General features: G+C 47.4%; 1 protein-coding gene across 1 annotated transcript in view; it reads right to left on the bottom strand.

Annotated features, from left to right (window-relative positions):
* LOC131140714 (uncharacterized) overlaps nt 1–23,693 on the bottom strand; it is a 72,425-nt gene that overhangs the window by 16,855 nt on the left and 31,877 nt on the right. The window contains exons 49-79 of the mRNA XM_058091380.1: nt 23,256–23,600; nt 21,104–21,282; nt 20,792–21,008; nt 20,586–20,684; nt 20,158–20,322; nt 19,722–20,069; nt 19,426–19,553; nt 18,509–18,638; nt 18,164–18,337; nt 13,164–17,699; nt 12,878–13,033; nt 12,567–12,808; nt 10,315–12,373; nt 9,816–10,150; nt 8,482–8,626; nt 8,197–8,397; nt 7,864–8,123; nt 7,630–7,789; nt 7,418–7,564; nt 7,122–7,262; nt 6,768–6,944; nt 6,236–6,373; nt 5,969–6,154; nt 5,791–5,904; nt 5,561–5,713; nt 5,387–5,482; nt 5,171–5,305; nt 4,522–4,665; nt 3,270–3,338; nt 2,571–2,729; nt 340–723 (exon numbers count right to left, since the gene is read on the bottom strand). Coding sequence (XP_057947363.1) covers nt 340–723; nt 2,571–2,729; nt 3,270–3,338; nt 4,522–4,665; nt 5,171–5,305; nt 5,387–5,482; nt 5,561–5,713; nt 5,791–5,904; nt 5,969–6,154; nt 6,236–6,373; nt 6,768–6,944; nt 7,122–7,262; nt 7,418–7,564; nt 7,630–7,789; nt 7,864–8,123; nt 8,197–8,397; nt 8,482–8,626; nt 9,816–10,150; nt 10,315–12,373; nt 12,567–12,808; nt 12,878–13,033; nt 13,164–17,699; nt 18,164–18,337; nt 18,509–18,638; nt 19,426–19,553; nt 19,722–20,069; nt 20,158–20,322; nt 20,586–20,684; nt 20,792–21,008; nt 21,104–21,282; nt 23,256–23,600 — 11,922 coding nt within the window. The remainder of the gene's footprint in view (nt 1–339; nt 724–2,570; nt 2,730–3,269; nt 3,339–4,521; nt 4,666–5,170; nt 5,306–5,386; nt 5,483–5,560; nt 5,714–5,790; nt 5,905–5,968; nt 6,155–6,235; nt 6,374–6,767; nt 6,945–7,121; nt 7,263–7,417; nt 7,565–7,629; nt 7,790–7,863; nt 8,124–8,196; nt 8,398–8,481; nt 8,627–9,815; nt 10,151–10,314; nt 12,374–12,566; nt 12,809–12,877; nt 13,034–13,163; nt 17,700–18,163; nt 18,338–18,508; nt 18,639–19,425; nt 19,554–19,721; nt 20,070–20,157; nt 20,323–20,585; nt 20,685–20,791; nt 21,009–21,103; nt 21,283–23,255; nt 23,601–23,693) is intronic.

The raw sequence follows: 23,693 nt of genomic DNA, 5'->3' as shown, positions 1-23,693 counted from the left end.
GGAGGCGTGTCTGAACCCTCGTCCCAGGCCGTGTGTTTCCTTCCAAGCCTCGGTGGGAATGAAACTTTCATGGAGGCTCAGGTTGCACTCGGAGTTCCGTGACTAACAAGATCCCGGATCAGCGGAACCCCGCTGGACCCCATGAGAACCAAAAGGCGACCCGGGGACAAAATTGGAACGATCAAGAATGAAAAATGCTAACTCAACTGTTGACTAAATGATCATGAATTAAAATAATTACTTTTTAATCCTAATTAATTGGATTAATTGAGACTCCTGTTTCAATATCTCCGGTTTCAATAAGTCCAGTCCGGCCGGCCGCCAGTGGGTGGGGCGTACCTGGCAGGTGAGGAGTTGTCGCTCCACGCCGTCCTGCATGTCGCGTCTCCCGCCCGCCTCCAGACGTGCGTGGGCCGTGAGCAGCCACAGCTCCAGCTGACCAACACGCTCCAGGCCCGCGTGGAGGGCTCCTTCCGAGGGGCAGAGCCGGGGGGGGGCAGGCCCCCCGCCCTGCAAACAAACACAGGCTTTTACCTGCCGCAGGTCAAAAGACGCGAGCCGGGCGGTCATGAGACGTAAAGGCGACGCCAAAACACAAAGACTGGTTGGCCCCGCCCACTCGTGACAGGACCTACTTCCTGGTTCTCCAGGAGGCAGGCCTCGTGCTGTGTGGGCGGAGCCGATAGAGGGCAGGGTGGACGTTGTGATTAGGTCAACGCTTTCCTGCTCATCGGCTGTCAATCATGCACGTCACGTTGTCTAAAGTCCAAAATGTCAGCACGCAAACAGGAAGTTACATTAATCATTCGTCTTCACGCAATCTACTTTTTATATCTCACAGCACAAAACATCGTGTCACTTGACTCGGTACATCATCAACGAAATTCAGTGTCAAATATTGTCAAAAATGCTCATTTTCACACATAAAATGATGGATCTGTCCACGGTTCAACTGGTGAACATATTAGTGAATAGAAAAGTGAACCGGACCGATCCAAACTTTTCTATATAAGTTGTATCGTGTCATGTGGCGTCTGTCGCTCTCTAGTGGACATATGAGGGATTACCATATGCCTCCTATAGTTTATTACGTCCATCGGGGAGTGAATGTCTTTATTTTTATGTACACATCATTGCTTGGAGTTAATAGGATTTTAAAAAAACTGATCAATTTGAGCGTTTCAGTGGATCAAAGAGCACACCGGGTTATTATGGGACATTATCATCACACTCTGTGTTGAAAGTGAGTCAAAAGTGCCAAACAAACATGGCAGTGAGTGAGTTATTTGGCCCTAACCCCCCCCCCCCCCCCCCCAACACCCCCCCTCATTGTGAGCCAGTGACACAAACACTCAGAGAGACAGAGAAGTCAATCACGCCTGTTGGTTTATTTGTGTTTCTGCTTGCTTGGAAAGTGGACAGAATATAGAAGGAGGAGAAAAGGACATGCTCATGGAGGAAGACTCTTCATGCTGCCAGGTCTCACACACACACACACACACACACACACACACACACACACAATATTTCACATGGATTGACATGTGTCTCTCCGCTCCCCTCACCCAAACACTCACATGTTAAATGTTTCAATCTGTCAGGGAATCCATCACCATGTAATTCATTCATTCTGTGATTAATCACGATATCAACCTTCTCCTGCCGGCAGCAGTGAGTAGAAGAAGTAAACACATTTTGTGCATTTTCATGGCAAAAGGTCTTTTAAAAAAAAGATTTTTATTCAGCGTCAATAACAAGATTATATTTAAATATTTAAACACAAATAGCCCGCTAGCTAACAAACAAATCTTTATTTGCTGACACTCATAGAAAAAAGAATGGAACAAGTTCACCCCCCCCCCCCCCCCCAGTTCCCCCATTTCACTCCCCCCATGCTTAAATGACAAGAAAACAACATGGCTGTCATCAGCGTTCATAAAAATGTCATGCGGGTGCAAACTATGACTTGAAGACACAAACAATATCATTCATGTGCTGCCATGACCCCCCCCGCCCTCTTCATGTAAACATACGGCTCGCTGATGCTAATGCTAGTCATGTTGCCATGGAAATGCACTGCAGGTGAACACGCGGTGATCGTTTTTCAACGTAACACAACACTTAAGCAGACCGGCTTCTAGAAGAGGAACCTTTAGACGGTTTCCTCCTAGCGCAGTTCTAGGAAGACTCGATGCTACTTCCTGTGCTACTCTTTCAATCCGGTGGAGGGTAACACATGCTAAGCTATCTGGCTGCTAATATAGCTCATTAATATTTATTAAGATTTATTTTTTCAGGGCCAATAGAAAAACAAGCTGCAGGCTGAAAGTGTGGACCCCCTTTGTTTCAGTACCAGGTTTGTCCACTGCATGCTCAATAATGTATAAGAATAAGGACTTTGGTCTACAGGAAGTTCTCCAACAGGTTCTCGGCTCTTCTGAAGCCTCTTTGTGGGGGGATTAGATGTTGGAATAACTAGAAGATGCTGGTAGTCTAGGTTCGGTTCTAGCTTGTGTTCATGGCTCAGATTAAGATGTTTTCTACTTGCACGTGTAGATCTAGGAGAGCACGCATCTCTGATTCGGATTCTGCTGAGCTTTGGAGACGTTTACGGTGGAGGAGGACGTGTTTACCATGCTCTCACGGGGGTCCTGGCTTCTGGCATCTGCGTCTCGCGGCTCCGATAGATCCTCTGAAGAACTCTGGTCTGTGGCACCATCACACACATCCTTTGGAACATGAGCAGGGTTAAAGGTCAGTCTGTCATGGGCGTCCGGCGAGGGCCGCATTTATTTTAACAATATGCCGAAGGTATAACATAAGCTATTGAGCTAGTTAGCTAGCCTCCAGTTGTAAACTTAAGAGAGGGTTTTGAATGGAGTGGACAGAGGACAAAGTAAGAAGCCAAAAACCTACCACTTCCACACGGAAGAGGAGGATAACTTTTTTCCACTGTATTATGTCAGACATGCCATTGCTGACTCCATGCAGTAATATCATCTAACATAATCTAACATAATCTGCAACAGGGTGAGTTGAGTGAGCCATGTTGGAACGTTGATGTTGCAGGGATGACTACTACTAGCATGCATGCAATAACAACCTGATGATGCTAATGAAGCCTTTTAATACTCCTAACAGTCAGACTGCACTAATAAAAACATATCAAGCTATGACTTCAGCTTCGTGCGGAACATTGAGCCAAGCAAAAAAGACAATAATTAATTTGCATTTGGGGAACCAAAGTGTGAAAATGAGAGTGAAGCTACCTGTGTGTCATGTAGCGACTCTCTCTCGGCGCTTTCTTCCCTGGAAGCTTGGCTCTTTTCAGGGGCTTCCTGATGCCAACAATGAAAAACACAACACGAACTAAATATAAATAAATAAACTAAACTTAATTAGAGATCATGAGTATAAAATAACCTCAAATCTGACAAATTTAAGGGAAAGCTGACTCGTAAATATGCGGAGATCAGCTGAAGGTCAGAGTATTCTAGAAGGAAAATCTTTTGGAATGATGATAACTTTCGACACCCCGTTACTGCAAGTTACTGAAGCCGCCTAAAAATATATCACCGACTTCATAACTAATATGCAGCGCAGTGACAGTGCTGCAGAGTGACAAGGGAGGGGGGACATAACCACATAAGCAATGAGGATTGGCTCAGGTTTTAGTTAAATTGCGTCTTCAGCCAATCAGAGAACTTGGGTGGGCGGGTGTTTAGAGCACATAAGCAATGAGGACTGGCTAAGGTTTAGTAAGATTGCGTTTTCAGCCAATCAGAGAAGTTGAGTGGGCGGGTGTTTAGAGCACATAAGCAATGAGGATTGGCTAAGGTTTAGTAAGATTGCGTTTTCAGCCAATCAGAGAAGTTGAGTGAGCGGGTGTTTAGATCACATAAGCAATGAGGATTGGCTAAGGTTTAGTAAGATTGCGTCTTCAGCCAAGCAGACAACTCGGGTGGGCGGGTGTTTAGATCACATAAGCAATGAGGATTGGCTAAGGTTTAGTAAGATTGCGTTTTCAGCCAATCATAAAACTTGGGTGGGCGGGTGTTTTGAACACGTCCAAACAGCGTTTGCCAAATGGAAGTACAGACACTACTTTAACCTCGTTAATGTCAAAGGTAAAATGTACATTATGTCCCCGAAAAAAAAACTTTGTCCACGTCTTGTGTGAGCAACTCAAACCCACATAAACGCCTGTCGACTGCAATAAATACAAACCTCTGTAATGGTACCCGTCTTTGCTGTGTGTTTGTGTGTGTATGTGTAGTGGGGAGGGGCAATAGTTACTTTTACTGGTACCTAGTTACTTTTGTAGTGGAGTACCTCCGTTACTTTTTTTGAGAAGTAACTAGTAACTATAATGACTTTTTTAAAGTAACACGCCCAACACTGCTTATAGAAGACAAAGTTAATGGAGATGAGATTGAAAGGTTATCAGGAATATGAAGACATGGAGCCAAAGAAAACAGATAGAGAAGTAGAGGTCACCTTCTATGTCACTTTTTTTGTTACCTCAGAAGAACCACCCAGGAAAGCATCCCAGAGCCACCACAAAGCACCTCCTCCACCTCCCTTCACTCTCTGCTCCTGCCCTCCCACTTCCTGCCAGGCCTCCTCAGCAGGGAGCGCCTCGCCGCCACCGCCGTGCCCTTGTCGCTGAAACAAGACGAATGTGCTCTGAAGGCTACCACCACGACCATCTACCAGCTGGTTGCTGCACATTCCATTCATGTGTCAACTCTTAGAATTCCCAAGAAGACCACACTAGTAGTAGTTGTCATGCAGACGTGATGTTCAATACAGTCAAACATCGCCCGCTGGTGACACACTTCCCATAGTCTCATGTGAGATCTACTTCATGTATGTCTACAGTAGATCCTCACTTTTCCCGGGGGGGGGGGGGGGCTATGTCCCAGGACCAACGAAGGGTGAACAACCATCAATCTCAAGTATTTTGAAAGCTCGCCAAGGTGACCATTGACGTGTCTTTGACGATTTCAGATCACCATTTGCAATAAAAGTGACTGTTGCAATAATTTGGTTCAGCTCCGTAAGTCTTAGTTTCGAAGTATTAGTGGGCCATGAATGCTGAATGGTGACTATGCGAGGATCCACTGTATTCCATATGGAATCCTGCACTGTACATTCCGCTGGTCCCTACCGTCGGACTGTCGGTTGGCCCTGACCGTCTCTGCTCGGGCGTCGCTCTTTCCACCCTCATCAACGCAGCTCCGGAACGTCGCAGCACGTCATCCTCAACGTGAGCAATCGTGATCCGGCCGTGTCCGGCTTCCTCCTGCCGATAGGCCACACAAGCAAAACATCATCAGTTGGAGGTGAGAGAACTAGGACGAGGACGCTTGTCCTGCCAGCTGACCTCAGCTTCCTCGGAGCTGGACTTGAGCGGTCCTGCTTGGGATGTGCTCTGAGGGACTTGTGCGGGAAGCTGCTGGATGAAGAGAGCCGGGACTTTCTGTGACGAGCGTAGAAGTGAAGTTTGATGCGGGCCGCTGATCGGTTGATCTGCCAATTGAGCGACTGAGCGACTGACCTTCTCCAGCTCCAGCAGCAACATTTGCAGCTGATCAATGACGACGAAGACACTCAGTGTCTCCTCTGCCTTCTCCGGAAGATGGAGTTCCAGTTTGGATTTCTGAATGTCGGCGATGCTGCTCCTCATGGTCTGGATCCTCTGCTCCACCATCTGCATATGAGAGAGAAGAGCCATATCTTCTCTAAGAGGCCGTTTGTGTTTGATGAAGAAGACCAGCAGCACATCACCTTCAAACGTTTCTCTTTGGGGCTGGGCAGCGTCTCTGGAGAAGATAAAATAGTCTTGATCTCCGCAACGTTACTCTCCATCTTCCTGACCTCGCTCTCGATCACGTCCACCTCCTTGGAAGCCAGAAGATGTCAGCAACATCGACAGGACATCGAGACCCATAACTCCAAGACTCACGGCAGCGGCACGCTCCAGTCGAGACAAAGGAGCGGCAAAGCTATCTTCAACGGCGGCTACTTGGCAGTCGGCTTGGATGAGTTCTTCCCGGAGCGCCGAGACATCCACCACCTGAGACATGTCCTCCAGGACTGAACTGAAACCCTGCAAGGTGGTTCGGATCTGTGCTGAGTCCTTCAAGACCGTCTGTGAAAGAAAACCAGACCACATGATGATTACCATAACATTAAAAACATGATGTGCTGTTTGATTTGAGGTTCTGCTGACCTGCAGATCTTGGACGTGATCGCTCAGACACTTGGCCGTGGTGTACGTGCGGGGAGCGGCGAGCCACGACTTAGCCTCCGCCATCCAACTCTTGGAGCTGTCAATCATTTCCTGATGCTCCTGAAGGCACGTTTGCATCTGATGGCACATTTAGCATTCAGCAACTTCATTCATTCTACCGCTTACTGTTACTGCTCTACTGCTGGAGCCTATCCCAGCCGTCTTCAGGCGAGAACCCGTGGCCAGCCAATCCCAGGGCACATATAGACAAACAACCATTCACACTCACATTCATACCTATGGACAATTTGGAGTGGCTAATTAACCTAGCATAATTTTGGAATGTGGGAGGAAACCGGAGTACCCGGAGAAAACCCACGCATGCACGGGGAGAACATGCAAACTCCACACAGACATGGGTGGGATTGAACTCGAGTCTCCTAGCTGCGAGGCCTGCGCGCTAACCACTGTTCCACCGTGCAATCATGCAGTAACATAAACAGCTATACCACATGAATGAACACTTAGCCACCTTGCTGAGGAGGGTTGTCCTTTGCTCCGCCCGTTTGGCCAGCTGAGCGTGGAGCTCCTGCACCTCCATCAGCCTCTCTGTGAGGGACAGCGCCTCCTGTGGATGCTCCAGGTCTCGCATGTCGGCTTCCAGTGCCGCCACACACTTGTGCCATCTGTCCAACTCGTCCCACAGCAGCTGCAGGAACATCAGGTTAAAACTGGCTTCCAACGTTCAGATGTTCCAAGTGTTTTGTTTGCGTCGCCACCTAGCGTCTGCTAACTACGTCCTAACATCTGGCCATCAAAGACTCTCATTCAATGGAAGAAGAGTCCAGCTTTTCCCCAAGGACGCTGGATCCTGGTCAGTACCCACCTTCTGAGCAAGCTTTGCATCCTTCACAGTGGAACTTCTCACTTCCAGCGTCTCCTGCACTGACGTCAGGGCAGCATGAGTCTCCAGCAACTTTGCACCAATTGTGTTCACAAGGCCGCTTTGTTCTATAGCTTCTTCTACCTGGATGGCCCAATGAGACACAAAGACCTCAGCAGGTACGGTACATGAATGCACCATATGGGCTTCATGTACCTCCTTGTCATTCTGAATGACTACGGGACCTTCTCAGACAGTTGGTATCAACCGTCCCATCACCATCCCAGTCCTGAGTTTACCTTAACTTCGACTTGTTGCAGAGTTTTTTGGATCTCCTGCAGTTGGCCATCGATCTCCACGGGGACCACCTGGAAGTACTTTGTCTTGAGGCCTTCCGTGATACGATGGACCATAGCCTTCTGGATGCACAGCTGGCTGTGAATCTCCTGGAACCCCAGAGGAGAAGTTGTGATTTCATTCCCAAATGGAATCTCCAAGAGCGTCGGCGCACCTTCAGCTGTGCTTTGTTGCTGCTTGGATCCATCTCCAACAGAAGACTGTCAGCGGCTGTCAACCAGACCCAGACGACCTGCAGCTCCTCCTGCACTCTTTCTTTCTCTTCCAGCTCCAGCGTGATGGACTCCAAACCCTTGAGGCTCCTCTGCTTCACGCTGAGGAAACACAGCCAGGGATTTGACAAGCGGAATCAAAAACGTCCTCCTGTTTAAAGACCTTAGCACCTCACCTGTTGTACCTGGCCTGCATGGCTTGCAGCTGCTGGCAGAGTGGAGTGGGTGGAGCCTGTTCCACGTGGGCGGGGACAGCCAGCAGCCTGGCAATGCGTAGTTCAAGGGCAGAGAGGGCGCGGTGCTCACAGTCCAGCCTGTCCTGGTATTGGTCCCAGGACTGCTGCAGATCATGAAGCTCATCGGTAGATGCAGTCAACGGGGCGGGCTCCGGGAGCTCCACCTCCACTTGCTGGAGTAGATCAGATGCCTTCTCCACCTGAGAAAGCAAAGCAGGCCTGGGTAAGCAGGTGTGGTTCCCTCCATCAGCGTGGTTTCCTGCTCAGGCTTACCCTGCGGGTGATGTCACGCCATTCTGCAATCTGTTGGTTGAGTCTTGAAGTCAGCTGCTGACAGCCGTGCCTCAGTCTCGCAATGCATCTCCATGCGGCCGCCGTTGAGGTTTCCCGGTGTCCGCGGCAACTCTGCTCCGGACACCACTCCACCACCTCCTCCAGATGCTTCTGCAGACAATCCAGCTCCTCCTGCAGAGCCTACACCAGAGAGCCGAGACGCCATCGTTTGTAGTCTGCTGCATTGTTAGAACGTCAGCCGCTAGCCTGGCGTCTGATACATACCGCAACCTTTGCTAGCTGCTCACTGCACTCAGCCGGGGACGTGACCTTATGGGAGACCACCTCAGCAAGGCCCCCCTCCGCCTTCCTCAAACGCAGGCTGATGTTGTCACTCCATTTGCCGTCATTTCTGTACGTTTCCGCACAGCTGAGGCACAAATGGCAACCGTGAGAACAAAGACCACATCCTCCGTGTGCTCATGGGAATAAATCATGGGAACAAATCATGGGAATAAATCATGGGAATAAATCATGGGAACAAATCATGGGAACAAATCATGGGAACAAATCATGGGAATAACTCATGGGAATAAATCATGGGAATAAATCATGGGAACAAATCATGGGAACAAATCATGGGAACAAATCATGGGAATAACTCATGGGAATAAATCATGGGAACAAATCATGGGAATAAAACATGGGAATAAATCATGGGAATAAAACATGGGAATAAATCATGGGAATAAATCATGGGAATAAAACATGGGAACAAATCATGGGAATAAATCATGGGAATAAATCATGGGAATAAATCATGGGAACAAATCATGGGAATAACTCATGGGAATAAATCATGGGAATAAATCATGGGAACAAATCATGGGAATAAATCATGGGAATAAATCATGGGAATAAATCATGGGAATAAATCATGGGAATAACTCATGGGAATAAATCATGGGAATAAATCATGGGAATAAATCATGGGAATAAAACATGGGAATAAATCATGGGAATAAATCATGGGAATAAAACATGGGAATAAATCATGGGAATAAATCATGGGAATAAATCATGGGAATAAATCATGGGAATAAATCATGGGAATAAATCATGGGAACAAATCATGGGAATAAATCATGGGAATAAATCATGGGAACAAATCATGGGAATAAATCATGGGAACAAATCATGGGAACAAATCATGGGAATAAATCATGGGAACAAATCATGGGAATAAATCATGGGAATAAATCATGGGAATAAATCATGGGAATAAAACATGGGAACAAATCATGGGAACAAATCATGGGAATAAATCATGGGAATAAAACATGGGAATAAAACATGGGAATAAATCATGGGAATAAATCATGGGAACAAATCACGGGAACAAATCACGGGAATAAATCACGGGAATAAATCATGGGAATAAATCATGGGAATAAATCATGGGAATAAATCATGGGAATAAAACATGGGAATAAATCATGGGAATAAATCATGGGAATAAATCATGGGAATAAATCATGGGAATAAAACATGGGAACAAATCATGGGAATAAATCATGGGAATAAATCATGGGAATAAATCATGGGAATAAATCTCCTACCTGGTAAGATTCTCCAAATGTAGGTAGCCCCTGGCCTTCAGTGTGGACATCCGGACCAGGAACTGGCTCAGCACAGCCTCTTGGAGTTGCTCCACCTCCACAGGGGACAGGTAAGGATGTGGAGCAGGTTCATCCTTCAGCTGGTTCATGTAAGTCTGGGCGTGGTCTTCCAGGGAGGCCAAGATCTTCTGGGTGTCCTCCAGCTTTTCATGGCAGACTCCAGTTGAGCCGAGAATGGGTAGCAGAGAGGCTTCAGTGTTCCTCAGGAACTGAAGTGCTTGTTTTACGGTACGTGTGTACTTTCTCAGAGATATCATTGCATCGGAGATATGATCCTAAAATAGACAAAACAGCACAGGATGTTAAGGGTGATGGGACTCCAGAAGGCATGTTGCCACGGTAACCAACTACATGAACACGCCCAAGTCACACAGAAGTCAAGAGCGTCCTGAAGAAGCTACAAAAGGTTCTCGATTGTGTAGAAAACAAAAGCACTTGCCATTTGTGAGTCACATTCACGTAGAACTTCATTCTTCAAGTCTTCAAGATCTGAGGAGCTTGGTCCTTCTTTGTTTTCTTGGTTCTGCTCTAGAAGATCCAAGGCTCTTATTCTCGACTCAACAGTCGTTTTCAAAGACATTATCTTCTGGTATTCCTCATTCATGGATCTCTGGTGCGGCTCCATCCGTGGGGGGGTTTGGAGTTCTTGATGGGCATCCCACAGGAAGGCCTGAGTGGCTTTCCTCTCTGAGTCCAGATCCACTTCCTTCAGCAGACACCACTCAATGAGGCTGAGGTTGTTCAGGGTTTTCATCTCCAGGTCTTTGAAGCTCTGCTCATTTTCTTGAAGTCTATGCTGCTCTGAGCTCAGCTGTGAAGGGTGAAGGTCAGCCAAGATCATCTGGAGGTTAGATCCAACATCGTCACATAGCTTTCTTATCAGAGGGAACTGGAAAAGGAGCTTCTGACAGATCTTGTACTTCTCCACCACGTCTGTGCCATCTTCTCTGGTTTGGTTGACCTGTTCCTCAACCGCCTCTTTTAGGTCTTCCAGACATTGCCTCATGTTGAGGTACCTCTCATGATCGCTGGCCTTCGTTTGCAGACGGGTCATTTTGTTGTGGATTTCAGCAGTGACTGCGTGGAGTTCCATGCTCTTTTCTTCTGGAATCCAGGAGTAGATGGTGTCAACCTGTGACTTGTGCTCCAAAAGCCTTTGCTTGTACGGTTCCAAAACTAGGAGGGATTCTTCTGTGACAGGGAACCTTAGACTTCCCAGGTCTACTCGCATCTGCCTGAGGCTTTCTTCAATTGTGGCGAGCTGTTGCTTGCTTGATTCTAAAGATCTCACATGTTCATCCAGCTCATTTTTGTTGAAGGTATGGTATCTGCTAATCGTGTAGATGTCTTCCTGGAGGTCCATAAGCTTGTCAAAAAGCTGGCAATCCTCTTTGATGCTTAGCTCAGCGGCCATGTCGCTACTCTTTATGAAAAGAGCCTTGCAGGCAGCAGACTGCTTCTCAGCCTCAGTCAGCGTCTCTTGGATCTCACGGTGGTCACTTTCAGCAGGACACGTCAAGTTCCCCCCTACGTTCTTCACTGTCTCTTTCTGCAGATGTGTCCCAACCCAGGTGTCCAGATCTGCAATCTGTTCCCACAACTTTTCCCTGACCTGCAGACCGGATTCTGTGTCCTTCATGGCCTTGGCTATCTTCTCAGTGATTGACGTTGAAAGTTCTTCCAGAGATTCCAGCAACGAATGCACCACAGGGATCTCCTCCGCCGGGTCCAGCTGTGGCAGATACCCTCTTATCTCCTTGGCCTGTGACTTTAGTTGGCTCTGCTTGACTGCCACCTCAGACTGCAGCTTTTTCAGATCCCTGAGCTGCTGGTGGACCACCTCGGGTTGCAGAGACAACCTCCTTCGTCTGCCTTCAAGATCACTCAAGATCTGCTTAGCCCAGGAGAAGCCGCCGCTCGCCACCGCCATGACCTTCTCCATGATGGGATTACTGCACTTGTGAATTTGAGAAGATAGCCACTCTTCTGTGAGACAAAGTTGGTCTTTGACGTTCAGCAGACCTTTCTTTATCTCTGCTGTTTCTTCTGGCCATAAGCTGGGGAGTAGAGCCTGCAACCTCTCTCTCAAGTCCTCATATTTCACCTGAGCAGCTTCAACCTCGGCTTGTGCCATCATCAACCTCTGAGCCTTCTTGTAATCCCACTGGCACACTTGTGGATGTTTGGCCTCCAGGTCTTCACTGATGGACTCGAGGTGTCCCCGCAGGTACGACAGCTCCAGCAGAAGGCTGCTGGCGTTCTGGTAGCGGACGTCCGTGTGATGCAAGGCCTTCTCCACAAGTCTCTCCAGGTCTCTCCATTCCTGGTGGAGAGTCTGAAGCTGATCATTTGCACTTGCTTGATGGGAGCGGCTAAGAAGAGGATGGAGCTTGGTGTGGATCCCATCCAACTTCCCAAGGACGCTCCTGTTTTCCTCCATGTCCCTCTTTAAGGACTTCAGCCGATCTGCCTCCGTTTGGCTGCTCTCTGCCGGGGACCTGAAAGGACAACAGCAAGTGTAGAAGGCTTTTCAACGAGGGATGCGTACTGAAACTCCAAATTCCAAAAAGATCAGCATGGTTTTTGGGAAAAATACGGAAGTTTCAAATGTATCCAAGTGGAACGGGTATGAAATATGTAAACAATACTGCTCAACGCCAAGTTTGAGCAGGAAGTACTCCCTCAACTCACATTCCTACAGCATCCAGTTCAGTTGCCAGTCTTCCCAGTGTAGTCCTGGCTTCTTCAGTCTGATGACGGAAGCTCTGCACCAGTTCCAGATGGGCCACTTTGTTCTGGACCACGACGGCTGCATCCTGAGCAACGGCGCTCCACTGGTCCTCCATGAACTTCAAAGTATCTGAGTTCTCCTCATCTGCTTCTCTCCGCCGGCACAGACGTAACGTCTGGTCCTGGGCCATGTCCTGACATTCCTGTATTCCCAACGCAGAGAGATGCTAAGCTCCGCCCATGATAACTAACGTAGCCTATCAGAGTCTTACCTGGGCCACATTCACCTGCTGGGTCATGGCTGTTGGCTGCAGCTCAGAAGGATGGTTCTTACAGCTCAGAAGTTTTGACAATAGCCTGCAATGGTGATCGGCCAGGTCACCGCTGGAGGTCAGGAGATCTGCCACGGAATCTTCACATGCTCCAGCCTTAAAATAAGCAAAGAACAATTGGATTAGATCTGATGAGGTCATCAACCGTGTCCTAGTGAGGGAACGTCCATTTCCATCCGTTCATCTTTCTATGGTTGAAGAACAAGAGTAGAAGCTTCACTTGTACCTCATTCAGAAGTCCTGTGTTGGTGGTCATCTTTATGGCTGAGAAGATGTCCGTCATCAGAGATGTTTCTGGTTCATTAGGATCGAATTTGACAACCTTCTGCTCAGAGGTGCTTGTTGTCGTGTCTACCTTCCCGTGTTCCTTTGGTCTTCTACTAGTGGTCATATCATCAGCTTCTTCTGTTGTTGCACTGACCGCTTTTTCCGTGTCGGGATGAGGGTGGGAATGAGTGTCAGCCAACTCTGAAACTTCCGTTTCTGTCCTTTTAATTGCTGACCTCATAGGCTGAAGACCACCGGCAGCCTCTCCATTGTTTACTGTACCAGCCTGGACACCCGAGTCCTGCCCAGACTCCTTCTCTTGTCCAGGCTGAAGACCACCGGCAGCCTCATCATTGTTTACTGTACCAGCCTGGACACCCGAGTCCTGCCCAGACTCCTTCTCTTGTCCAGGCTGAAGACCACCGGCAGCCTCTCCATTGTTTACTGTACCAGCCTGGACACCCGAGTCCTGCCCAGACTCCTTCTCTTGTCCAGGCTGAAGACCACCGGCAGCCTCATCATTGTTTACTGTACCAGCCTGGACACCCGAGTCCTGCCCAGACTCCTTCTCTTGTCCAGGCTGAAGACCACCGGCAGCCTCATCATTGTTTACTGTACCAGCCTGGACACCCGAGTCCTGCCCAGACTCCTTCTCTTGTCCAGGCTGAAGACCACCAGCAGCCTCTCCATTGTTTACTGTACCAGCCTGGACACCCGAGTCCTGCCCAGACTCCTTCTCTTGTCCAGGCTGAAGACCACCGGCAGCCTCTCCATGGTTTACTGTACCAGCCTGGACACCAGAGTCCTGCCTAGACTCCTTCTCTTGTGGGACAGGTATTTGGGTTTCAGCACCTAGTTGTGACTGATCTCCATTTTCAGTCCACTCGGTCTCTTCCTTCCCACCTCCACTTTCCAGTGGGTGAACTGGCTGAAAAGCAGCGGAACTCGGACTAGCTGCTTCACGTTGGGTCTCGACGTCATGCACCTCAGTGCTGGTTTCTTCTTCCTCTGGTGACGTTTCTCTTGGAGGTTTGTCTTTCTCCTGATCATCAGTTGTGTCCTTTGAAGCCTTCTCACCATCACTACTTGAAGATCCTTCAGCCAAGACGTCTTTGGTGCCTCCTCCAGTGCTCGTCAATACTTCTGTCTCTGCTGACACGTCACTGAGGAGCTGAGCAGATGGCCGTCCTGGTACCTCCTGAACCGCTGTGTTGTGTAGATCCTGGATGGAGGTGTCTTTGTCTTCTGGCAGCCTCTCACCCTGAACATGACTTTGGACTATTTCTGGTGTGGGTTCTGTTTCCAGCCTGTTGTCCCGTTCTTCTTGACACGTTGTTATATCCACGTGTAAAACATGCACTTTGGGTCCTATGTCAATCATCATGGCCGCATCTTGCATACAGTTTGGAGATATGGCAGATGTTTGCTCCACTGTCTCAGTATTTCCCTCCTGGCTGCTTTCCAGAGCTTCCACCTGACCGTCCATCTGGAGGTTCTTTTCCACGACCTCCTCACATAATATTATTTCTATCACTTCCGTTTCATTTGGCTCAAGTGTCGTCAAAATCACAGAGCTGGATCCACCGGGCTCACTTTGGAGCGTTTGGAGCGTTTGGAGCGTTTGGAGCGTTTGGAGCGTTTGCTGTTCATCTAGTTGTCCATCATCTCCTTGAGCCTGGATATTTACTCTGAAGGTGTCTCCACCAGCCCTCGCTGGGATTCTTTCTAACAATACTGATGGTTTTTCCAAGCTCATGGTGGCATCAGTGTTGCAGACCCATACCTGGACATGACCTTCCTTCACTTCTTCAGGTCTTTCCAACAGTTCCAGCTCAATGACAGTTTGCATCGGAGTCATGGTTTCTTCAGCTGAGATCGTTTCTGGAGACGTTTCATCCACATGTGGAAGAACAGGAAGTTTAGTGACATCACTGTCAGCTGTAGTTGCATGCATGGTAGGCGTGGTCTCATCCGGCTTGGTCTTCACTTGGACGTCAGGGGTAGCCTTATCTTCTGGCAGGCTCTTGATGGCATCATGTATGTCATGTGTTGCTACTTCTTCAGTATCTGGACGTTTGTCCTCTTCTTCAACATTTGGATCGTCCCCTTTCGCAGGTTCTGGACAAGTCTGCAAGCTCTTGGTCCTTCTTATGGGGGGGGAGGGCTTTCTGTCCTCCAAAACATCGGGTTTACGCTCTGGGTCACCTGGGCTTCGTCTTGAACCTTCAGTGTTGGGCTCCGTACCTTCACCGATAACAATAAGCGGCTCTATGGACACTGTGGGAACTTCATGATTTTTGGACTTTCTCCTGGTGGGAAGTTTAGGAGTTTCTGATGAAACCTTCCCACTCTTCGCTTTTCTTTTTGGTGGTGTGATCTTTTCCACTACGGCGTCTTCAGATGTTCTTGCTGTTCCCACAGCATCTGCTTGTTGCTGACTCTCTTTCGGCTGCAAGTCACTTTCTTCATCCACAGCTGAATCCGACTTTGTGGAAACATCTGGACCTTTTGCTTTTCTTTCAATGGGCAGGACCTCAGAGTCCTCAGCAGAATCAGAAGACTTCTCTTCAGTTTCTGCTTCTTCTTTCAGTTTACATTCTTCAGAAACTGCAATGGAACAAGGTCTCTGGCGTTCAGGTTCTTCTTCTGTGTTTTTAGGAGGTTCTGGAGAAGCTGTTGATGTCTGGGAAGTTCTTTTGGGTGGTGAGGTGATTCTTTCATCTACAGCAGCAGTCTCCAGTGTTGTTGTGACTGCAGGTGCTTCTGGAGATGTTTCTCCACTGCCATAGTCGTGACTTTCATCTCTAGTGGACACCGTGACCTCTCCGGATGGAAGCTTAGGTGGAAGTTTCATGTCCTTTGACTTTCTTGCAGGTGGAAGGAATTTCCCTTCCTCCGCAACAACTTCAGGGATTCCTGAGACATCTGGAACTGAGGAAGATTGTCTACTGTCCAGTTCCATTGGATGGTTCCGTGAAGGTAAACCAACGTCTTCCAGAGCAGCTTCAATGATTCCTGTGACGAGATGAGCAACTGCAGAAGCTTCTCCACTTTCACTTTCAGAGTCTTTTCTCTCTTTTGGGGGGTTTGAACCATCACCCGAATCATCACAGGCACTAAGTTCTCTGTCTTCTGGAAGTTGTTCCTCTTTGTGTTCCAGATGGAATTCTTCTTTTGTCAAAATTTGCTCCTCTCTTTTAGGAAGCTCTGGAGAAATCTTTGAACCCTTGGATTTTCGTTTGGGTGGAGTGATCCTTTCTTCTTCCGGAATAAGAACTTCAGGGACGCCTGTGACCGATTGTGACGTTCTTCTACTTTCCAGTTCCAGCTGATCGTTCTGTGAAGGGGAACCAACCTCTTTCATAGCAGCTTCAATGATTCCAGTGACCAGTCGAGCAACTACAGAAGATTCCCCATTATCCGAATTGTCACAGGAACCAAATGGTTCGTCTTGGAGAAGCTCTTCCTCTTTGTGTTCCAGATGGAATTCTTCTTCTCTCAAAAATTGCTCCTCTCTTTTAGGAAGTTCTGGAGAAATCTTGGAACTCTTTGACTTTCTTTTGGGTGGGACGATCCTCGCTTCCTCCGAGATAACAACTTCGGGAATTCCTGTGACATCTTGGGAAGTTTTCCTAGTTTCCAGTTCTGGCTGATCTTTCTTCCAAGGCAAAGCCATGTCTTTCATGGCGGACTCAATGATTCCCGTCACCAGTTGCGTAACTAAAGACGCTTCCCCACTTTCCGAGTCCTTTCCTGCTTCTTGGAGGTTAGAATCATCACAGACTCCAAGTTCTTTGTTGTCCGTCAGCTTTTCCTCTTTGGGTTCCACATGGGACTCTTCTTCTGTCACAGTTGGCTCCTCATTCAAAGGCGCTTGTGGGGAGATCTTGGACTTTCTTTTAGGTGGTGTAACCTTTGCTTCCACAACAGGTGCAGCAGATACTCCTGTGAATTCTTCAGGAGTTAAAGAAGGTTCCTGGCTGGCTTCTGCAGAACTGGCAGAGAACGGATCCACAGCGGTGGCACCGTGAAGCCCTTCGGTTCCATCTTTGTCCTGTGCTACCTCGTTGAGGTCAGGAGACTCTGCAGGCTTTGCCTTTCGTTTTGGTGCTAGAAGCTTACTCTGTTCCAAAACAGCTTCATCTTTCTCCTGGTCCAAGGTCCTTTTGGATTCGAGTTCGCTTTTTGGGGATGGAGGAGCCGGGGACACATCCTGGATCTTGGACTTCCTCTGTGCTGGAATATCTTTGCATTCTTCAGAAACAGTAGATTCCGTTTGCTCACTGGACCTGGATGACACGGACAAGTCATCCTGATCCAGTGTTGGCGTGCTGGTTGAGGGAACGTTTTGGTGGAATTCAACTTTAGACTTTTTCTCCGTGGGCTGCTTGTTTCTCCGTGGTGGGGCCACCAAAGATGTCTGACTATCTTCAGATTGATTATGAACATCAGTGGACTGACCCTCGCTTGTTGGCTCACTTTTCTCCTTCAGATCCTGCAAGGAAAAACATTGATGATGGAGATAGGATGTACATTATCCAAGAAGTACCCTATTTTCCTGACTATAAGTCACACTTTTTTTCATAGGTTGGCTGTTCCTGCCACTTATACTCCAGAGCGACTTATACATGAAAAAAGTGTTTATGTTCCATAAACACTGGACACCTTTTGTGTTCATGTTTATTTTTGTGTAGCTGAATTAGCATTGTGTTAGCATATCTTACACCTATTCAGCCTGTTCTCTATTCTTTTATTGTTACAACTTGCCTTCCAAGAGGACCTAATGTCTGTTTTGGTCAAGTAGTTTGGAAAATAAATTACCCGCAAAAAATGACACTTATACTCTAGTGAGACTTATGTATGTTTTTTTCTACCTAATGATGCATTTTTGGCCTTGTGCGACTTATACTCCAGTGCGACTTATAGTCCAGAAATTGGGTAAGTGTTTTGGACCGGTACCTTTAACTTGTGGCGGAGAGCCATCTGACGTGTCCCTGCTTGTCTGAGAGTTTCTGAACCGTCTTTTGAAAGTTTGTGGAACATATCCTGATTCAGGCAGTCACTCAAAAACTGTTGATGGCAAAGTGCCTCCTGGAGGACAGCCTGCATCTTTTCCCCTTCCTCTGCTGTCTCCTACACCGGCAAAGAGACGTCGGCCATGTTTGTCATGAATACATGGTTTACAAAATAGGTAGCTAAATAGGTAGCTAAGCGTTTATGCTAACAGCTGTATCTTAAATACGATCACATGTACTTCAAGCAAGTGCTCTCATTGACTTCAACCAAACATGAAAAGATCCAAACCTGCATTGATGCTACGGACTCTAACGGCTCGCTGTGGTTCCATTCCTGCAGGGCTTGGAGAGAATCGGTCAAACAGCGAGCAGCGTTTGTGGAGCAGCTTTGCTGATGCTCGCTAAGCCTGGTCTGTAAACTGAAGGAATAGGAAAGAAAACATTCATAGGAGGACACGTCACCATCAAGATGTAGCAATGCAGTGGACGCCGCTTATGTTGACAACCAGTCATGTCGACAAACTCATCAATCCCATCTTTTACATGACTTATCAACCACTTTTGTTGATAGAACATATGAGAGCCAATAGGATTTCACCAACTTCTTCATTCAGCAGTAAGAAACAACAACATAACTACTGTCCTTTTACGAAGCATCAAACCATGCATACCGCGACTTCCTGTTCAAAGGAAGCTTCAAAATAAAAGAATGGCAGGAGTAACCTGCATTCTACCACAGCAGGTAACAAAATGTTTTTGGTCCAAAAATATAAGAGCCACGCTGCATGGCAGACGAGTGGTTAGCGCGCAGACCTCACAGCTAGGAGACCGGAGTTCAATTCCACCCTCGGCCATCTCTGTGTGGAGTTTGCATGTTCTCCCCGTGCATGCGTGGGTTTTCTCCGGGTACTCCGGTTTCCTCCCACATTCCAAAAACATGCTAGGTTAATTAGCCACTCCAAATTGTCCATAGGTATGAATGTGAGTGTGAATGGTTGTTTGTCTATATGTGCCCTAGGATTGGACCCCGCCTCTCGCCCCAAGACAGCTGGGATAGGCTCCAGCACCCCCGCGACCCTGGTGAGGATAAGCGCTAGAAAATCCCTGGATTTTCACCATTTTCTGGTCGCCTGGGAAAGTAACCCACGGAAAGCGTGACTCGACTGGCGCCGGCAGCCTGACTGTGTCAATAAATGTCCACGGTACCTGTCATGGTGCTGGCGAAGAGACTCGACAGTGGTGGTTATTTCTGTTGGCATCTCCTGGGCAGAACCGACATCCTGATGCAGCTCTTCAACCTTCACCCAGAGCTCCTCCAGAGACTTGGCACAATTCTGTTGGGAGAGGACAGACACGGATCATATTGGGATGGACTAATGCATCCGTGTTACGGGATGAGTGCCGCCTCAGTACGGATTTGGGAGAGGAGTGCAGACACTTTGTGTTGGAACGTTGTGTGCACCGCATCTGTAGCGTTCCCATCTTGCACCGTGAACTCAAACCTGCAGGCTGTTCCAGTGCTGCTGGAGCTGCTCAATGTGGTCCTGCAGTTGGTCGTATGCGAGGGCCTGATCCAGAGACCGCAGATCCCCCTGCAGCGCAGCCGCCCTCTCCGTCAGCTCCTTGTTTCTCTGGGCCGCCTGGCGTTCCAGGTCCCGCAAGCGGGCCTCGCTGGCCTCCAGGCGCTCCCTCACGTCCAGCTCAGACGTGACACAAAGCTCATGCAGGTGGCTGACCTCCAGGGTCAGAGCGTCACGACCTCCAGGGGTACAGAGGCTGAGCAGATCATCTCTGGCGGAATCCAGCTCCTTCATCTCTCTCTGCTCCCGATCCACGGTCTGGAGTAAAGCCTAGGGAATACAACATTGGAATAACTGAAGAAAGACGAGCGGGTGACGTTGTGGACGTGAACTGAAAACATCTTCTCTGCGGTCTGACCTTCAGGGTGTTGATGGCACCGTGAAGACCTTGTTTATCATCTGGAGGAGCTTCCAGGGCTTTCACTTGCTCTCGCAACCAGTCCTGTGCTGCTTCATGCTGCTCCACAAGCTGTGTGCACCTCCTCTCTGCCATGATGCCTTGCTCCAGGTTCTCCAGGGCCTCCTGACGACACGCAACCCACACACAGGGCACCTCCTCTCAGTCTTATGCAAGGTACACTTTGGTAGAACAACGTGGAACATCAGATACCAGGATGTAGCAGGCATGACACCAGACAAGGTTCTATGTTCTTCATAGGCTAGGAACCCTTTTTCCTTCTAAATCATCTGTGGGGGGGGACTATTCCATGAGTCCGCCCCCCCGACATCTAATTCGGCTGTGGACTCCGGACTCCACGTGTAGACCACCGTGCTTGTTCAACTCACAGTCAACTCCTTGCGAAGAAATGGGATGGCCTCCTCCATGCTCCCCCAGGTAGCATCAGCCCATTCGGGGTCCCGGGTGGTCTCAGACAGTTCCACAGCCTGAAGAAGAAGAATGATCAGTATGAACGTGTGAATGTGGAGTTGTACCCACTTGGTCGCTAAAACAGATTCTGCTCTCTTGGGGAGTCTTAGCTTGACTTTGGGACCTGGGTGTGTAGATCATCGAGGAGCGGACCAAGGGCTGCGCTCCTGTCCAGCAGGGTCCGAGCTTGTTCCACCGCCTGCCTGCGCTCCCCCAGACCCGGCCAGGGGAAGACCCGAGGCAGACTGGACATTTGTGTCTGGAGCTCCTGCAGACCAGCCTCAGCTTGTCCTCGCCGGTACCGACAGGACACCAGGAGGTCCACGACGCCCTGTAGTAGTCTGATGGACAGCACACGGAGGATTTAGGGGATTGGCCAATGCTCCTTCTAAGTGCCTCAGAGGAGCTCCAAATAGAGAAAGGAATGGTTGTGTACCTGCTCCTCTCATCCGCAGCCTGCATGATGGTCCGCCACTGCTCTTCCAGCTTTTTCAGCTGCGTTTGGATCTCCAGCCTGCTGTCCTCCTCCAGATCTTGGTGTTCACACAGACTCTGCACACGCCTTTGCAGCTCCGTCACTCGAGTCTCTCCGCTGGACTTGGAGTTCAAGATGATCTGAGGACAAAAGCATAGAACGCTGGGTGTATGGCAGCTATATTTAACAGGAGGGATGTCAATCATATCTTCTGATATTTAACAGGAGGGATGTCAATCATATCTTCTGATATTTAACAGTAGGGATGTCCAATCATATCTTCTGATATTTAACAGGAGGGATGTCAATCATATCTTCTGATATTTAACAGTAGGGATGTCAATCATATCTTCTGATATTTAACAGTAGGGATGTCAATCATATCTTCTGATATTTAACAGTAGGGATGTCCAATCATATCTTCTGATATTTAACAGGAGGGATGTCCAATCATATCTTCTGATATTTAACAGGAGGGATGTCCAATCATATCTTCTGATATTTAACAGGAGGGATGTCAATCATATCTTCTGATATTTAACAGTAGGGATGTCAATCATATCTTCTGATATTTAACAGTAGGGATGTCAATCATATCTTCTGATATTTAACAGGAGGGATGTCAATCATATCTTCTGATATTTAACAGGAGGGCTGTCAATCATATCTTCTGATATTTAACAGTAGGGATGTCAATCATATCTTCTGATATTTAACAGTAGGGATGTCAATCATATCTTCTGATATTTAACAGTAGGGATGTCAATCATATCTTCTGATATTTAACAGTAGGGATGTAAATCATATCTTCTGATATTTAACAGTAGGGATGTCAATCATATCTTCTGATATTTAACAGTAGGGATGTCAATCATATCTTCCCATATTTAACAGTAGGGATGTCAATCATATCTTCTGATATTTAACAGTAGGGATGTCAATCATATCTTCTGATATTTAACAGTAGGGATGTCAATCATATCTTCTGATATTTAACAGTAGGGATGTCAATCATATCTTCTGATATTTAACAGGAGGGATGTCAATCATATCTTCTGATATTTAACAGTAGGGATGTCAATCATATCTTCTGATATTTAACAGTAGGGATGTCAATCATATCTTCTGATATTTAACAGGAGGGATGTCCAATCATATCTTCTGATATTTAACAGTAGGGATGTCAATCATATCTTCTGATATTTAACAGTAGGGATGTCAATCATATCTTCTGATATTTAACAGTAGGGATGTCAATCATATCTTCTGATATTTAACAGTAGGGATGTCAATCATATGTTCTGATATTTAACAGTAGGGATGTCAATCACATCTTCTGATATTTAACAGGAGGGATGTCAATCATATCTTCTGATATTTAACAGGAGGGATGTCAATCATATCTTCTGATATTTAACAGTAGGGATGTCAATCATATCTTCTGATATTTAACAGTAGGGATGTCAATCATATCTTCTGATATTTAACAGGAGGGATGTCAATCATATCTTCTGATATTTAATAGGAGGGATGTCAATCATATCTTCCCATATTTAACAGTAGGGATGTCAATCATATCTTCTGATATTTAATAGGAGGGATGTCAATCATATCTTCCCATATTTAACAGTAGGGATGTCAATCATATCTTCTGATATTTAACAGTAGGGATGTCAATCATATCTTCTGATATTTAACAGTAGGGATGTCAATCATATCTTCTGATATTTAACAGTAGGGATGTCCAATCATATCTTCTGATATTTAACAGTAGGGATGTCCAATCATATCTTCTGATATTTAACAGGAGGGATGTCAATCATATCTTCTGATATTTAATAGGAGGGATGTCAATCATATCTTCTGATATTTAACAGTAGGGATGTCAATCATATATTCCGATATTTAACAGTAGGGATGTCAATCATATATTCCGATATTTAACAGTAGGGATGTCCAATCATATTCATATATGATTGGTCATATTCCAATATTGCCATTCAAGTTGAAAACACAATGACTGTGTACAGCCTGAGTAAAGTACTTCATGTAAGTATAAGATGAATATTCCTGCTTGGTAAAACTAATATTTGGGGTAAAAAGAGGAGCTCACCCGTATGGTATTCAGTCTGTCCTCCATCTGGACTTGGCTGCCTTCGGTGCCTGTCCCGGTGGTCTCCAGCTGAGTGTGCAGATCCTCCAACAAGGCCCCAGTGCTGGCCGCCTGGCTGAAGAAGGCTTGCAGCTCCCTGGAGAGTGAATACAGAAGCTCTGCTTTCTTCAGGGAGTCCTCAGCATCGTGGAGCAACGTCCTCCACTGCTCCTCTAAATCTGTGAGCGCTTGTTCAGACTCCCGTCTGGCAGCGTCCTCCACGTCCTCGTGGTCACACAGACTGCGACTTTGTCTTCTCAGCTCGGCCAGCCGGCAGTCTCCGTTTGGTTTGGAGCTCAGGATGTCCTGGGTGCAGACGACAGATACCTTCAAACGTCTACTACTACCTTCAAATGTCTACTACTACCTTCAAATGTCTACTACTACCTTCAAATGTCT

Source organism: Doryrhamphus excisus, chromosome 13 (assembly GCF_030265055.1).
Source record: "Doryrhamphus excisus isolate RoL2022-K1 chromosome 13, RoL_Dexc_1.0, whole genome shotgun sequence".
NCBI classification, from domain to species: Eukaryota; Metazoa; Chordata; class Actinopteri; order Syngnathiformes; family Syngnathidae; genus Doryrhamphus; species Doryrhamphus excisus.
Note: the sequence above shows the minus strand (reverse complement) of the source record. Positions and strands in the feature narration are given on the sequence as shown.